Genomic DNA, 17,398 nt, shown 5'->3' on the forward strand with positions numbered 1-17,398 from the left:
CCCTATCAGTTTGCCTACCGCAAGAACAGGAGTACGGAGGATGCCATCTCAACGGCACTTCACTCCGCCCTCTCCCACCTCGACAACAGAGACACTTACGTAAGAATGCTGTTCATCGATTACAGCTCAGCATTCAACACCATTATACCATCAAAACTGATCACCAAACTCGGTAACCTGGGCATCGACCCCTCCCTCTGCAACTGGATACTGGACTTTCTAACCAACAGACCCCAGTCTGTGAGGTTAGACAAGCACACCTCTTCAACCCTCACCCTGAACACCGGCGTTCCACAGGGCTGTGTGCTGAGCCCCCTCCTCTACTCCCTCTTCACCTATGACTGCACACCTGTACATGGTACTAACACCATCATCAAGTATGCAGATGATACAACGGTGATTGGCCTCATCAGCAACAATGATGAGCTGGCCTACAGGGAGGAGGTCCAGCACTTAGCAGCATGGTGCGCTGACAACAACCTGGCCCTTAACTCCAAGAAGACCAAGGAGCTCATTGTAGACTTCAGGAAGTCCAGAGGCGGCACGCACACCCCCATCCACATTAACGGGACGGAGGTGGAACGTGTTTCTAGCTTCAGGTTCCTGGGAGTCAACATCTCCGATGACCTCTCTTGGACCCACAATACCTCTACTCTGATCAAGAAGGCTCATCAGCGTCTCTTCTTCCTGAGGAGACTGAAGAAGGTCCATCTGTCTCCTCAGATCCTGGTGAACTTCTACCGCTGCACCATCGAGAGCATCCTTACCAACTGCATCACAGTATGGTATGGCAACTGCTCTGTCTCCGACCAGAAGGCATTGCAGAGGGTGGTGAAAATTGCCCAACGCATCACCGGTTCCTCGCTCCCCTCCATTGAGTCTGTCCAAAGCAAGCGCTGTCTGCGGAGGGCGCTCAGCATCGCCAAGGACTGCTCTCACCCCAACCATGGACTGTTTACCCTCCTACCATCCGGGAGGCGCTACAGGTCTCTCCGTTGCCGAACCAGCAGGTCGAGGAACAGCTTCTTCCTGGCGGCTGTCGCTCTACTCAAGAAACGTACCTCGGTGACTGCCAATCACCCCCCCCCCCCCCCCCCCCGGACACTTATTATTATTTATTCAAATCATTTGCTATGTCGCTCTTCCAGGGAGATGCTAAATGCATTTCGTTGTCTCTGTACTGTACACCGACAATGACAATTAAAATTGAATCCGAATCTGAATCTGAAAGCAGAACTCGGCTTCACGGGCAGCATGCCCACAGCTAAAGGCTATCCTGATCCAGTATCTTTTAATTCTTGCATCGTCTTTCACTGTACAGCCCACTTAGTTTTTAAAGAAAAAAAGTTTACAGTTCTCTACAAAAATCAAACCATTGGTTAAAATATCCATCACACCAATTTTACCACTGCAACTGCCCGAAATCACTTGTGACACCATACACGTACTTGTTAGAAGTGATGGAGTGGGATCGGTTTAAGGGCAAACGCAAGTAAACTGGCAACTTACCTATCAAATGAAGTTGATTTCCAGACAAAATCCACTTGGAAGTTGTGAGTAACTTCAACGGGAGCTCCAACGCTGCTGCGGAGCTCAATTGCGATCTCATCCCCATAATCTGCATTGGTAAGTTAGAGACAATTCACAGCCTGACGTGGTCAGGCCAAACAATATCACCCTCGTACAGCCTGCAGCTGTTCTCCCATTTTGAAATGACCTAAATCACACAGCTTAGAAGTGCATATTCATGGAATTGTTTGACAGAAGTATGGGAACCCAAAAGCAGATGAATTAGAAATAAGCAGCACAAATTGTAATAGTGACTTTTGGAATCGGGTGCAACGGGGTGAAAACTAAATGATAATGGAATGCGATTACTTGTTAATGAACTAAAAAGGCAGTCGCACACAGGAAGAGTTGTAGTCCAGGTATTACTGAAACAAAATTAATACAGCATAAAAATACAAGTCTAAATTGTAATTGGGGTTTCGGACCAGACAGAGTGGAATAAAAACGTGATGGGGTCTCTAGTGGTTAAGAAAGTTAGCGACAAAGGATCAAATGCTATAACGATAAGCCAATAAGGTTGCATTGGTTCAAATGAGGGGCACACCGCTGGGAGCATATTATTGGCTCTGAAACAAGAGATAGTAAATATGAAGGAACATCTGACTGATGCTAAAGTGTAGCAGTAAAAGTAAAGGGATTTCAGCTACTCTGACATTAAAAATACAGATGTAAAATTCTTAAAATACAGATTACTGGACAAAACTTAGCAATTGAAGCTTGGCAGGTGGTATCAACAGGTTACTTTAGTGTCATGATCATAATTTACTTGTATCATTTAAAAACGGCTACGGGCAGGACAAAAGGGATAAACCAGACAACCGCAGGTCAATTAGTCCAAAAATAGGCAGCAATTAGTCAAGGTGTCTATATGGATGTCAGGGAATTTCACACCCAACAATTATTTCAGATGGAGACAAGGAATATCAAAAAAGTAGTGTGTTGGATTCAGTGAGTTAGTAAGGCATTTCGTGAAAAAAGGTGAAATTGCTTAGAAGTTAAAAAAAAACCCATGGGATCACAAGGAAAGCAGCAACTTTGAGACAAAATCAGAAGTTGGGGAAATGGGGTCCTCGGGAATGAGTGCTAGGTGCATTGCATTTTGAATCGGTATCAAACCACCGAGCCACGGGGGGGGGTACCTTGTGCAGTTTTAGTAGAAGAAATGCAAGGTTACCATTGTTAGCAGGACAATAGAAGATGTGGAAAAATTGGACTTTTTTTTCAATTGTTTCCAGCAATCAATGAAAAATGTCAGGAATCAAGTCATTAAATGCTGGCACATCTGATAATATAGCACTGATAAGAGCAGTGCTGGATTGAGACAGATATTAGAGGCAATCCTTAACATTCATATATAAACAATATCGCGGAGACTTCAGCTCTACAACAACCATAGGTTAAATTTGTAAGATACAAAGGATACTGTCCGGGACTTTAATCACGTGTCCAATTCCTTTCCACAGAGGTGCAAGGTCACCCTTGTAGCGCAAACAAATCTCATCTCCTTGCATCAGCCGCATGTCTGAAGAATAAGAGTGATGGGTGTTAGATGCTCATAGTACACAAGAGTGCAGCATACCACTAAAATTCATTTGCAGCATTTACTGGCTGCTCTAACTGATCCACTTTTATACGTCTGTTTAAAAGCTGCTAAAATGACTGCAAATTATCCCCAACCTTAAAAAAAATGTTGATAAGGCGTTGATCTAGACACCCTCAAGCACATTCCCACAAGTTGTGTGGGAATCCAAAATTAGTTTGAATAATTGCCCAACCACAGAAGCATACTGCTCTTAAAATCTAGATTTCTAACAAGGAAATCGGGACAAAGAGGAAGCCAACTAAATATTGTTCTCCATCTTAACCAAGACTCCTATTTCCTTCGCTCCATAGATGCTGCTGCACCCGCTGAGTTTCTCTAGCTTTTTTGTGTACTTTCGATTTTCCAGCATCTGCAGTTCCTTCTTAAACAAGAAGAAAAGTATAGATTGATAGATTCTTGTTTGTTCTTTGTTGTTCCACTATTGGATCATAGATGACAATAATCTATAGTGTTAAGAATTGTTAATTTCCCACATTGTCATAAAGTTTTATCTTAACAGATACAGATGTCCAATTCTGTAAATCTGTAAGCTTCAAAATATCCAGATTGACCAATTTATAGGAACACCTGGCTTGGGTATTACTAGCTTATCAAGAGCAAATGGCTGCCCACATACGAGTATTGCCGCTACAATGCAAGGGTTAAACACCCCTGTAGCCAATGTTGCACAACATCCGGCATTTCCCATTTTCCTCACTAGTCCCTGGCATATACAGAAGTTTTGCCTGTTTGACACTAGAGCCCCCTACAAAAGATGCAATGAATTCAAAATACAAATGCTTACAGTGGCCAGTTCCTATTTATCTGAAAGTACCAATACTAATCAGGTCACTTACCAGAATCAGTTTTGGGTAGGGTAAAGTATGCAATCCTTTTCTTGTTTAGACCCAAGTCCCATCTGACTGTGATGTTGTCTTGAGTCTGAAGTCAGAAACATAACTGAACTCAATTAAAAATTCAAAGAGTGAGGTAATTGTGCTAATGATGAGAAGATTACTTCATTTGAAATAAATAAAAAGGGAAACTATGAGCCACACATTCAAATACACCTGGAAATATATAAATCCACTAACGTTTATAGAGAATCCAGCAGAAAATGTGGTCGCTTTTGTCAAAGAACATTTGGAGTGCAGGTACCATTTTGATAAATACACACTACACAATTTCCCAGACTTTATGTCTACAGTTAAGTGGAATGGTCTAAGCAGTTTTGCAGCAGCACACAATTTCTATTCTCATGTCCTCAGGCCAGCAATTCCATAAATATTGGTGGTGTACCTGCCCATGCAACTCTAATGATGCATGTACAGCGATCTGTTGTAATAAAACCATTGCTTCCTTGCCAAGCTAGATTAGTATAGTCAGCAAAAAGCAAATTAGAGTCCCACCAGCTTAAGTGATCCTTTGAAAATGTATACTTAGTACCAGAGAGACAGCCCCTTTCAGAGTTACTAGCGATATGGGGTGAAATTAATAATGCTGATAGTACAGAAAATATGTAAAAAGACTGCCTCTTAAAAATTTAGGCAGAGATTTCTGCTGTACAATACCTGTGATTCTTTCAACTTTTTGTCATAATCAGCCTCCAGCTTGACCAGTGGCCCAAAGATGTTCTGGTATTGATAAGCATCTTCATAACGGAGGAGCACATGCTGGGGTTCCTCATCTACTCCAGGTTTCTCCAAATCCTCAAGGGTGGCAGATGGATTATCCTAAACACAGATATCCCATTATACAAACATTGAAAGGTGTAGTCAGTGTTTAAAACATCACCCATGCTATTTTATAGATTCTGGTGTGACAATTTCTAACCAAACTGGAACTTCCAAAGACAAACTAAAGTCATAGTCGATGCTTTGGGTAAATGGATACAAATACATATTACAGTGCAGGGAAACTATCCCCAATGCCTATTATATCTCTCCATCCTGAAATGAATTGGATATTTTTCTTGTAGATTTCAATGACATTAATAATCCCTATGCCCACCCAGACACTGATTCTGGACTACACCCCCTAGCTTGTATCAGTGTCTAATGCATTGTTGAAATGGAATTGAACATTATTTCCTAATTTGTGCACCAAAGACCAGATGCATGTCCAATTAACCTTTCATCTTGATGTACTCTTTCCAATTATTACGTTATTTTTTGACTGCCAGACTGGCGTTCATTGTACCAAATGCCACGTTACACACTGTCTACCTTCCAGAGTTCCTCCAGCTTGTTGATCTGCTGCGCTGTGATCTGACGGGCTCGCAGTTGCTCCTGCTCTGAAGGAATCTTCACTAGCCAGGACAGAAAGCAACGATCCTGGATTAATGGCTGCCACTGTGAACTGTCCCAGTTGATGTCCTTCAGGCTGCTCTGACTAGCACACGGTTGCCTGTAGATGGAAAGCAAATGAGTACAACATTCAACAATATTGTTTCTGCTCTTTTCCCAAGGCACTGAACAATGAGAACAAAATTTAAGACAATTCTTCAGGAAACGGTTAGCTGAAGCAAAACAGAGTTCAATCATGGCAAGCCTTTAAATTTATAATTTACTACACCCTAATTTGTCTCATTATTTTGGTGAGTGCGTTTCGACAAACATTAAGACTGCATCATTCCTTAACTATTGCTTCAATAGCTCTTTTTGTGCAAATTAGTTCAATTAAAGCATCTCCCAGTACCACAGCAACTTCAAAGCTCCACAGGAAACAAATAGCTTGGGTACTCAACACCATATTATTTTCTGGGCTTCATGTTATTATACAAATTAAAGCACAAGTTCCTAATTATAATTTTAGTTTACAAATGTGAGAAATAACCTTACATTTTGGGTGTTGAGAAATGAGATATTCTCAATACTCAAAGTGCAAGGTTATGTATTTGCATTTCCACCTCCTACCAGTTATAACTCAATTTCCACCACAAACAGAAATACATTTGGAGCCCGCTCATAAAGGAGTAATGATAGACAAGGCCAAACCCGAGTCATGGATCACATTACCATTAAATCTGGTGGTGGGAGGAGGGGTACTTTCAGTCACAGGCTCATTAATTAGACTACATGCAGGCTCAGAGTCACCTTATGCAGTCACCTCCTTGCACTTGCAAGTGTTGCAGAGACAAATATTGCAGATAAGAATATTCCTAACTTGACAAAGCAGCAATCTCAAACATTTTGGGAAATACGGAAAGAGGACCAATAGAATTGACTGGTGTTAAAAGTGCGATTCAGATAGAATTGACTAAAGGGTCACTCCAAGTTGTGAATTTTGAGGTACCCCAAGGCCAGAGTGCAAGCATTAATGGGGCAAAGGGGAGGAGTGCTGGTGGTTATAGACAATAGGTGCAGGATTAGGCCATTCGGCCCTTCGAGCAAGCACAACCATTCAATGTGATCATGGCTGATCATCCCCAATCAATAACCCCGTTCCTGCCTTCTTCCCATATCCCCTGACTCTGCTAGCTTTAAGAGCCCTATCTAGCTCTCTTGAAAGTATCCAGAGAACCGGTCTCCATCACCCTCCAAGGCAGAGAATTCCACAGACTCACAACTCTGTAATGTAAAGAGATATGGACAAGGGAGGGATTTTAAATGAAATGTGGGGAATGTTGAGCCATAAATCACGAGTAGATGGGACAGCGTCAAATTGATGCAAGATTTGAACAACGTTTAAAATAAGACACGCAAAAAGTGTAGGAGGAACTCAGTGGGTCAGGCAAAATCTGTGGAGGAAATGAACAGAAGATGTTTCGGGTTGGTCCCTTCCTCAAACGTCTGTGGAAGACAGGAAACTAGACCGACTTTAGAGCAGACAGATAATGCAACTGTTTTAATGTCAAATGAATGAAGGCAAGGCATTCGACAAAATGCCAAGTGCAGGAAATAGACAGGCTGTACAAAGAGGACAACATATTTAAAGCACCGAATTACATTGTATTGTAATTATTTTTTCTGATAGTTAAATGTTCAGAGTAGAATTAAGTCTGAGCATTTTTATCAGCTTTTTTGTATCCTCAGCCCACTCGCTCACCTGCACAGTAGCACCACCACAGAGTCAGCCTTGGCAGGAATAAAACCAAGGAGAAACACATTCCTGCAGCCACAGTTGTAGCACTCCAGCACAGTCTCTCCCAGTGGTCCATCTTTATGCAGAGTCACCTCCTTGCACTTGGCTCTCACCAGATGGTTTACAATATGGCTGCAACACAAGAATGATAGAATGAAACCAAAAAAGCAGTTATAAAACTTCAAAATTTAAAGGCAAATGTTCCAAGCTGATCAAAGTGTTTCTTAACATAATTTTTTTTTTTAAATAAAAAAAATTGGAAACCTAGACAAAAAAAAGACTATTTCAGAGCAACTTTCACAACTTCAACAATCTCAAGGGCCCATGGTTGTAGCACAACCATTCTACAAACAAAGGTGTCAGTAAACCACCTCTGCTCATCTTCCAAATGTGGTATGGGATTAGTTACAAGAGGATGGGTTTCTTTCAATTCTTTCATTGAAAGCTGGCACTCCAGCATACAGCTGTATCCAAGTATGACACAGAAGTGTCACAGTAGGTTATGCTTTCAAATCTTGGGTGGGAGCATTATCAGTGCAACAATGGCCCAGAAGAAGCAAGGAATAACTATTGAGCCCCACCAAGTCTTGCTCTACCATTCAATATGATGGTACTTTAACCTTGGTGCCTCTAACCTACACCAACCCTAATATTCCTTAATATTCAACATACACAAATATTATTTTATGTGCATTGCATCATGAACAACGTTTAGAAGATTCACTGAAGCCTCGTCTCAAAGAGTTTGTTGAACACAATCGTTGTGAAAGAGAATTAATTCAGTGAATCTTGCAATGCTATCAGTATCCCACTGCAGCAAGCTTGGCTGCTGCATGGCACGTCAGAGAATAAAATAAACATAATTTTCTTATATTGTTTGATGAGTGCAAATTTACTCCAAGAATAAAGGTAACCACTTAGTACAATTCTCCTCCTCCACTCTTATTAGTCACTGCTCTGACAGCTTACATTCCCCTCACCATCTGCCATAAAATAGTTATCATCCAACATGGAGAAGCAACGCAGCAATATAATAGGTGACCTATAACAGATTAACCCTTAAATGCTGGAATCTCCATTTCATGGCAGTCACAATGCTGGATGAAAATATTAAATAAAGGATTAGCTTCTCTGAACATTGAAGTCAGTCCAATTAAAATGTGGCAAGAACTTTATTCCTTATGCCCCTGTTCCACTTAGGAAATCTGAACGGAAACCTCTGGAGACCTTTTTTTCCACCCAGTTTTATTCCACCAGGGAGGTCTTACCTTCCTCTACCGGCAACCTCCGGTAACCACCTTCAACTAGCATCGCAACCGGTTTCGACTAAAAAAAAATCACCGATTTTTAAAACGGCAACCTATTTTTAGTCGAGGACGGTTTTGAATTTTTTGAAATAATCGCCAGAACATAGAAGAAGCTCGACTACGCGGAAACCACTTTCGACCATTAGGAAGAGTGCCAAAAACCTCCGGGAACCTCACGGAAACCTTGGGTGGGGCGCAAGGTCTCCAGAGGTTTCCTAAATGGCACAGGGGCTTTATAATAAAAAGAGAACAGGAAAGAGAAGAGAAAAGAGAACCTTATAATAAAAAGAGAACTAGAATTGCAAGTTTTAAAAGTCAAACTCAAGTTGCAAACAGTGCATTTCTTACATGTGATTACAGTTTATCACAGCAAGATAAACACCCAACAAGCTCAAGTGATAACAGAGGGATCATTAGTTGTTCGTAGTTATTAAGTCCAGGGAAATTTAGTTGGTACAAAGTCCAGCTAAATGAGAGTATCTATCGACATACTTTATCATAAATTCTGCTTTTCACTGTTAGACAACGTGTTGTGAAATGTTAGACAACAATCAGTCTACATCGGTGCCTAATCTAGCTTTAGTGGTTTGGATCTCCCACTGCACAATTCCCCAATCCCTCAGGACCATGTATATCAAGCTAAGCACGGATTCATAGTTGAAAGGATCACCTCGCCAATGCTGAGTTAGCCTAAATTTTAGTTCACAAGGCCAGAGTTCAAACCACACAATTGGAGTCAAGAGTGCAGCCTAGACGAGACTCCAAACTCACCTGCCAGAGGTGTTCCCACGCCCATTACAGAACCATTTCTTGCTGGTATTGCAATAAACTACGCAGGCTGGATCATGAATTCCACAATAACTGAAAATAGAACAGAATGAAAGAAATCAAATGCATTCAAGAGACCTAACATTAATGGTTCATGTCAATAATAAACAAATCCTGGAAGTGATAGGATGCAGGTATGGGAAAGATGGGAACCAGATTCAAATGGCATGCGATTAAATTCAAAAGCCATCAGGGAAATAAATTAATTAAAATGCCTCATTTAAACAACATTTTCCCCACCCATGGCCCAAACATTACAAAGTGCTGGAGAAATTCAGTGGATCAGGCAGCATCTCTGGCGAATAAGGATGGGTGATGTTTTGGGCCGGGACCTTTCTTCAGACAGGTTCTGACCCGAAACATCACCTATCACCATCTCTAGAGATGATGTCTGACCCACTGAGTTACTCCAGTACATTGTGTCCATCTTTGGTATAAACCTGTATCAACAGTTCTTTATTTCTATATTACAGGATTGACTTCTGGTCATGAATTAGTTCAGAGAGAAGCTTTCTTGTCCAGTATAATGAAAGATGGCAATTATTTTTCAATACCACAATCCATAAATAAATTGAAAACATACAAATAATATTCCAAATATGTACTGAAGCTCCCCATGTGCAGCTAGAGTTTTTATTCAGACAAACTTAGAACATCATAGAATTCACCTATTGCAACTGTAGGCCATCCGCTAAAATTTTAGAATAATCCTTGGACCACTTTACACCCCACAGGGGGAAGAACCACATACCCGCCTACACCCTGGAGGGAATTGGATTACAATTTGGTTACTTTGACCTCATGTAGCTTTAAACAAAGGTACACTGCGTACCATGATGTTTCTTTCGGAACACTGCAGCAGGCAACTGATGCATGAAGTTCAGGAACAACTTGACAAATTAGGTTAGTAACCTTTTGCCAAGTTCAAACCTGAAACTAGATTGTATAAAAACCAGAATCAGGGATTGTTGGGGAAGAGCTATGGAACAGGTTTCTAAATTTGCTTTGCAAAACTTTAACAAGACCTGCAACAATTAATAACTACAGTTAAAAAGTTCATTTGTAAAAAAAAACAACTAATTGCATTCATTTCCTATGTTCATTTTATACAAATGCAAAATTCAAAAGCGCATCAACCTGGAGCCATTGTCCAAAATACAAAAATATACTTGAATGACTGAAGCAATCATCTTGGTGTTTGACTAGGAGATATGTCTTTTATTTTATTTTTTTAAATGACATGGTACTATTGCTAGGTGGACTGTTCAATAAGCTACACACTCAAAATTAACTCATCTCAATCAAGATCACAATTTCTAATGAGATTCCCGATTCACGCTGTTTGGTTACAGGCACCAGGGGAAACGAGGAATTACTCTGCATTTCCAGTCAGATTCCAGTTACTATTATTAAAAATTGTGGATGTGTAATCTGTGAGATGCACCAGGACAACATGGTTTGGAAAGCTGGATTAATAGTAAGAGACCACTTAATAAATTCCCAGCACCTACTTGCAGATAACTGCACCTCCTTGAAGTTGACTCAAAGTTTTCAGTGAAATTAAAGTTAGAAAAAAGAATGCCTGTTTTCCTTCAAAACTGCAAAAGGATTTAAGAACAATTTTGCCACCTGCTTGCCAAACTATATTTTACCGAGTTATAAAACAGAGGAAGAGGCTACTTAGTGGATTAATTCTGTTTTACTGTATAATTCTAACAATAATTTAGAGGATTAAACAAAACTCAGAGTATGGTACCTGCACGCATGTAGTGGAAGATCCTTGGTGTAGTATGTATCCTCTTCATCCTCCTCAAAGTTCAGTTCTGGCAACAACTGACTTGCTTTGGCAACGGCATCATCAACTGCTCCATTCTGGAGAACACCATCTGGTCCATTCACCTGAGTAAAGATAAATAATCCGTGTCAATATACAATCCACAGGTCAAAGGTGTTTTATTTACAATTATCAGAACAAGACGGAGAATTGTGAGACCCATGAACTGTAGCCCCTAACTGTAATATAAATAGTTTGTACGTTCTCCCTGTGGATTTTCTCTGGGTGCTCCCATTTCCTCACACATTCCAAAGATGTGCAGGGTTGTAGATTAATGGCTTCTGTAAAATTGTCCCAACAAGTGTGTAGGTTAGAACTAGTGTACAGGGATCACTGATCAGCACAGACTCGGTGGGCCAAAGGGCCTGTTTCCACACTGTATCTCTAAACTGCACATATTTTAACCAGTAAGTAAGTAAGTTTTATTTATACAGCACGTTTTAAGTCAACTCGCATTGACAACAAAGTGCTTTACATAAAATAGATAATAAGTTGCCATACAAACCATAGAAAAAGATTTTAAAAAAATAAAGAAAATGGACACAACACATTATAGATTTCAACACAAACGTCCCCCCCACAGCAGAATCAAAAATTTCCACTGTGGGGAAAGGCACCAGAAAGTTACCTTTAACTGGCTACCTTTATTATCCTGGAACCCTTTATGGTACCGACAAAAGGGCAAATGTTAAAAAATCACTTGGGCAAAGTCCAAGTGAGAAAATAACAATGATCCTCCAAATTGCTGAATTTATAATTATTACTTTTTCCATTTAGGGCTTCTGATCTAGGTCCCTGCTGTTCACGTTAGAATATAATTTATTTCAAATTATGTTTAAATAATATAACAGTAATAAGGCCAGGCGAATCAGAAACATACCTTCCGGGGCATCAAGATCAAGATATACTCCACATAAATAAACAACACACCATTAAATATGATGTGATGGCCTGATCACAAGCGGCTCTCTGCAGTAACTGAACTCCCTTCTCAATCAGACCACATGGTTGCTATGCCGACCATTACAAATGCCTCAGAACTTTCACAAAATTCTGACAGCTTTTCATTTATTCTTCTAGATTTGAAGTAATGAACCAAGTCTGTTTATTTACAAGAGTTTGTGCTATCAGTATCTATATACTTGAAAATTCTAAACAGTAATAATTTTAAATGGTCTCAGTCTCCAATTAAAACAATTACTTAAATTTCTGTCATGATACACAAAGGTGTTAAGAGATTTCCCACCATAGCCAACTCTGGTGTACTTGGCATCAACCTGTTGCTAATTGAATAGATATCCAAGTTGTACAAAGTACAACTAGTCGTTCAAACATTCTGCCACACCTTTCAAAGCTGGTATGGAGAGCAGAACTCACTTTTCTATGCGTTTGAAGTCAACAACATAGATAATTTAAGGGCATCTACATTAGCACTTAGGATGCCTTCCCAGGATTGAAATGGTCATGGAAACACTGCTGAAGTATAGCTTTATTTATACAGAGATGCATTACTGACAGCTCGCCAGGAAGCCAGTTGAGTCCTTTGCTGACATGCTAACAATTATGAAACCGTTCAAGTTATCTCCTCATCCCTAGGCAACATGCGTAGGAGACCTGGCCAGTGACTACCCCTTGAACTTGTTACCAAAGAAACCTTCAGGTTGGGAAGATAAGAGTAGCAATTAAAGAGAGGGGAAGAGCACCTTCCATCACATTCAACAGGTGACAGGAGAAACTGTAGAAGGGCAGTCTACTAACACACAGAACAGGCGCTGGCAGGCTCCTGAAATGCTCTGCATTCAAAATGCCACATCACTGAGCTCCACGTCTCAGCACTGAGCTTGCACCAGTCTCTCTTCTACACATCACCAAACTGACTCACTTCACACCGAACCGGGCAATAAGATCGTTTTATTGCCAAGATCTTAGCAAAATACACAGTTCAAATTGATGTATTTTTAATGTACTGTGATGACATACCTGTTAGTGTTCAGCCTTGAGGACTAAGAGTGTTATAATCAGTGTTAACATAAACATTGCTCTACCTATTATTCTGAAGAAGGATCACGACCAGAAACTTCACCCCCTTCCTTTTCTCCAGAGATGCTGCCTGTCCCACTGATTACTCCAGCATTTTGAGTCTATCTTCGGCAAATACCAGCATCTGAAGTTCCTCCCTACACATAAATGCTTAATTGCATTTATGTATAGTATTATCTGATATGATCAGATAGCAAGCAAAGCAAAGCTTTTCACTATCACGTTACATATAAAATCAATAAATCAAAACCTTAACATGAAGCCCCACAATAAAATATATGCAAAATAAATGAGTACATTAATTAACCTGAATTTCAAATGCTATCTGTATCAATCAATCCCACATTATACTCTTTGAATCCAGGAGTCAGGAGATTTGCAAACCGAGAAACATACAAAAGATGGTCTATTACAGTCACCAGACTGCAGGCAACATAATTTTGTTCAGACCAAAAGGTCTGAATGACAATAAAGGAATCTAATTCTAATCTAATCTAATTCTAATCTAATAGGCTGGAAATCAGTGGGTTCAGTCATCTTTGAGCAGATTGTTAACCTATTTTTTTGCTTCAGTTTACATAATATTAGTCAGGATAGTTTGTTGCCTTCCTTAATATAACACCACAATATCTTAAATAACTTGAACAGGTAGATGATACTCAATTAACACAAATGCAATACTCCTTAAATGTGCATAAATGTGGCTTCAACTCTGACATTTAAAAGAGTAATATAAACCAAGATAAGTTGAAGAAGATAGACACAAAGTGCTTGAGTAACTCTGCAGGCCAGGCAGCATCTTGGAGACGGTGGCTAGGTGACATATCAACCTGAAGCTTGTCCTATCCATTTTCTCCAGAGATGCTGCCTGACCCGTTGAGTTACTCCAGTATTTTGTATCTGTCTTTGGTATAAACCAGCATCTGCAGCCCACTTTATATTACATTAAGCTGAGGAAGAGATGGCTGCACAAACCTGGCCAGATACAAGAAGCAGCCATGTATGTAGTTTCATTAATCTTTGCATATTTTCTTAAAACACTTCACAGCTGAAAGAGCAAAAAGAATGTGACCAGTGTTGAACTTCACGCTACACTAATGAGCATGGTCTCAGCAAATACTGGGCATTGGGCATGTGATACGATGGCTCAAATGACGGCCCGGTCAAAATATTAATTACATCAATCTTAATTTATGCTAAATTATCTAGACCTTTGAATCAGAAGGATATCTAATCTCTGATGAGCAGCATGTCCAGGGTTTTGAAATGGACAGTTTTGACAGAAAAGATAAGCTAATTTGGCAACATGAAATCTTGAAGCACAAAGTATCAAAAAGGAAACGGTAGCAATACGGTTTCTACATTTCACAATACATTTAAGCAGATGTGACACACTGGAACTGTGGTCAAAAGGATGTTCTCCAGGTAATAAGTGAGTTCGGTATTCCGATTGCGCATGCCCAGGTCATAGGTCACTCGCGATAAACATTCTCGGCAGCTGTGCAGCTGCACGAATACAGGCCTGCGTTTCTTCCGTAGTCAGGATCGAACCCGGGTCTCCTGCGCTGCAAGCGCTATTGAATTGCTACGGGACTATCCTCGTCCCCTCCCTAATGTCCCATCCCTGTCCAGGGTGACCATGGACTGACGGGACACCGGCCCGGACTTCCAGCCAGTTCGGAGAAGAAGCGCTAACTCCAGTTCAACTCTGCCTGTCCCACCGGGTTAACCGACAATCCTGGACTGATGGGACACCGACCTAGAGCAGTGGAGTTAGCGCTTCTTCTCTGCACTGGCTGTAAGCCTGGGCCGCCGCTGCTCCGGGCGAGTGTCTCCAGCCGCCCCCGGACGGGACACACAGGATGTGACGGGGACGGTCCAGTAGCAATTCAACAGCGCTTGCAGCGCCAGAGACCCGGGTTCGATCTTGACTACGGATGAAAGGCAGGTCTGTATACATGCAGCAGCACAGTTGTCGAGAATGTTTATCGCGAGTGACCTTTGACAACTCCCATGCTTCCTTGCGTTTTTCAGAATACTTGCTTATTAAATCTACATCATGCTAAAGGCTATTCAACCCAATTATTTAGTGGTGGTACTGTGATCCACTGCCTTACCAGTCTCAATTGTTTTATTCTATTGTATGGAGGGCACAAGAGACTGCAGATGTTAGGACCTGGGGCAAAAGAAAACTAAACTGCTGAAGCAACTCAGTGCGTCATGCTGCATCTGTGGAGGCAAGAGATAATAGGTGCTTCAGGTCTGGACGCTTCATCAGGATTTAGTGTGTTCAGGAAAGATAAATCAGTGTAGAGAGGTTTGAGGCAGGAGCTGGTAGGAAAGATGAAGCAAGGGAGAAAAAACCCAGGTGTACTACACATGAATCTACCTTACCTGGAAGGGTTATTTAGCTCCCTCGACATCAACCAAGGACAAGATGTAGGGACAAGTGTTGTACCTCCAATGGTCGCAGAGAACGCTGCATTGGTACTCATGTGGAACTCAATTTTATCACCTTTGCTACCTACCATATCTGACACATCTCTTCCTTTTCCAGTTTGTCCCATCTCTATCTTCGGAGATGAGCTATTCACCGTTATCTATTATATCTCCCACAGCAACCTCAATTACACCTCTTCCCACCCTCTATCCTGTAAGGACACGATCTCTTTCTCAATCTTTTCTCAGATGAAGATTTCAGCTCTAGGACGGATTAAAAGTCCTTCTTCCGGAAACAACACTTCCCTTCATCTCCATGCAGAAAATACCATTCATTTCCTTCTTTGGTATCCTCAGACCCCTTTCCCAAGACAGAACAGAGATAGATCCCCCCGGTCCTTTCCTTTCACACCATTAGGATCACCAGCTATCCATCCTTCCCACTGTATTTGTGTGGAATGGGAATGAAAACCACACTGCTGATTACGAGAAACAAAATCCTGAACACTCCATTCCCGTTGTTATAATACCCATCTATTTGCAGAATTTTTTAACTTGATAGAAAAGAGTCTAATCGAGTATAAAATTGAGATAGTAGACACTCCAACTTAGTATCTACCCATACACCAAATTCAACAGCTAATTAGTATGTATTAATCTCAACAAACTGCATAGTCAGTTCTCAGATGGATGTTGCTTTCAAGTTTATGTAGTTTATTCTGACCACCGCCTCAACTAATAGAACATCTTTATATCCTCAGATGTGAAGGTTAAGACTAAAATGCAAATAGACAAACTAAAACATGATTTTTATGTAAGGACTACTAGAAAGAATGAAGACAAGATAGTTGAAAACAGAACAAAACGCACAATAGAGCTGTGTACCAGAATAATTGGTAACACAGGAACTCCAAGAGATTGACTAGAGATTAGTGTATTGCGTGACCATTTACTGTATGGTCATGCTCAGCTGTTTGCAGAATAGATTTAGAATAAGAGAAATACCCGAATATAATAACCAACTAAGTGCACTACGCTTAAATTATTCTTAGTACTTAGTAGCACTGAAAAGCAGACTGCCTATGTTTTACTTGGCCTTTTGGTACAAATCCCAACTTTATTTGCAACAGAGCCTGTCCCAGAAACAGAGATGCCCACCAGATAATCTACTTTAGTGATGTAGGTGGTCGGATAAGTATTTCACAATATGTGAAGAATGTTAACTCCACCAATGCAGCACTTCAGATTTTATGCTGGGTCAACAATAGAAATGGCGTAGTGGCAGAACCTGGAGATTGAGTTTCAGAGACAAGAAACTGCAGATGCTGGAAGGAACTACATTCCTTCCTCGGGATTCACAATTCATACATTTTCTATCCTTATCTCACTTGCCTTTTATCTCTGACCTTTGTCCAACCGCCTGCCAATCAAACACATCCTCTTCACCTGTATTCACCTAACACATGTCCAACTTTGTCCTGCTGCCACTTCTTCCAGCTTACTCTCACAATCACAATAATACTTTATTAGCCAAGTATGTTTTGCAACATATGAGGAATTTCATTTACCAAGTCAGTCATACAATAAAAAGCAACGGAACACACAAAATACATGTTAACATAAACATCCACCACAGCGACTTCTCCACATTCCTCACTGTGATGGAAGGTGAAATAAAGGTTCAAATCTCTTTCCTTCTATGCTCTCTCGCGATCG

The 17,398-nt window shown here is 40.7% G+C and overlaps 1 protein-coding gene across 3 annotated transcripts in view; it reads right to left on the bottom strand.

Annotated features, from left to right (window-relative positions):
* Positions 1-17,398, bottom strand: part of upf1 (UPF1 RNA helicase and ATPase) — a 53,763-nt gene that overhangs the window by 18,459 nt on the left and 17,906 nt on the right. Inside the window, exons 2-9 of one of the 3 annotated variants that reach the window (XM_055658473.1) lie at positions 11,126-11,268; positions 9,313-9,402; positions 7,199-7,366; positions 5,377-5,557; positions 4,723-4,884; positions 4,009-4,093; positions 2,993-3,091; positions 1,510-1,618 (exon numbers count right to left, since the gene is read on the bottom strand). In XM_055658473.1, the coding sequence (XP_055514448.1) occupies positions 1,510-1,618; positions 2,993-3,091; positions 4,009-4,093; positions 4,723-4,884; positions 5,377-5,557; positions 7,199-7,366; positions 9,313-9,402; positions 11,126-11,268 (1,037 nt within the window). Of the gene's footprint in view, positions 1-1,509; positions 1,622-2,983; positions 3,092-4,008; positions 4,094-4,722; positions 4,885-5,376; positions 5,558-7,198; positions 7,367-9,312; positions 9,403-11,125; positions 11,269-17,398 lie in introns of all 3 variants that reach the window. The other 2 variants (XM_055658472.1, XM_055658470.1) reach the window with 2 other exon arrangements.

Source organism: Leucoraja erinacea, chromosome 29, assembly GCF_028641065.1.
Source record: "Leucoraja erinacea ecotype New England chromosome 29, Leri_hhj_1, whole genome shotgun sequence".
Classification (NCBI taxonomy): Eukaryota; Metazoa; Chordata; class Chondrichthyes; order Rajiformes; family Rajidae; genus Leucoraja; species Leucoraja erinaceus.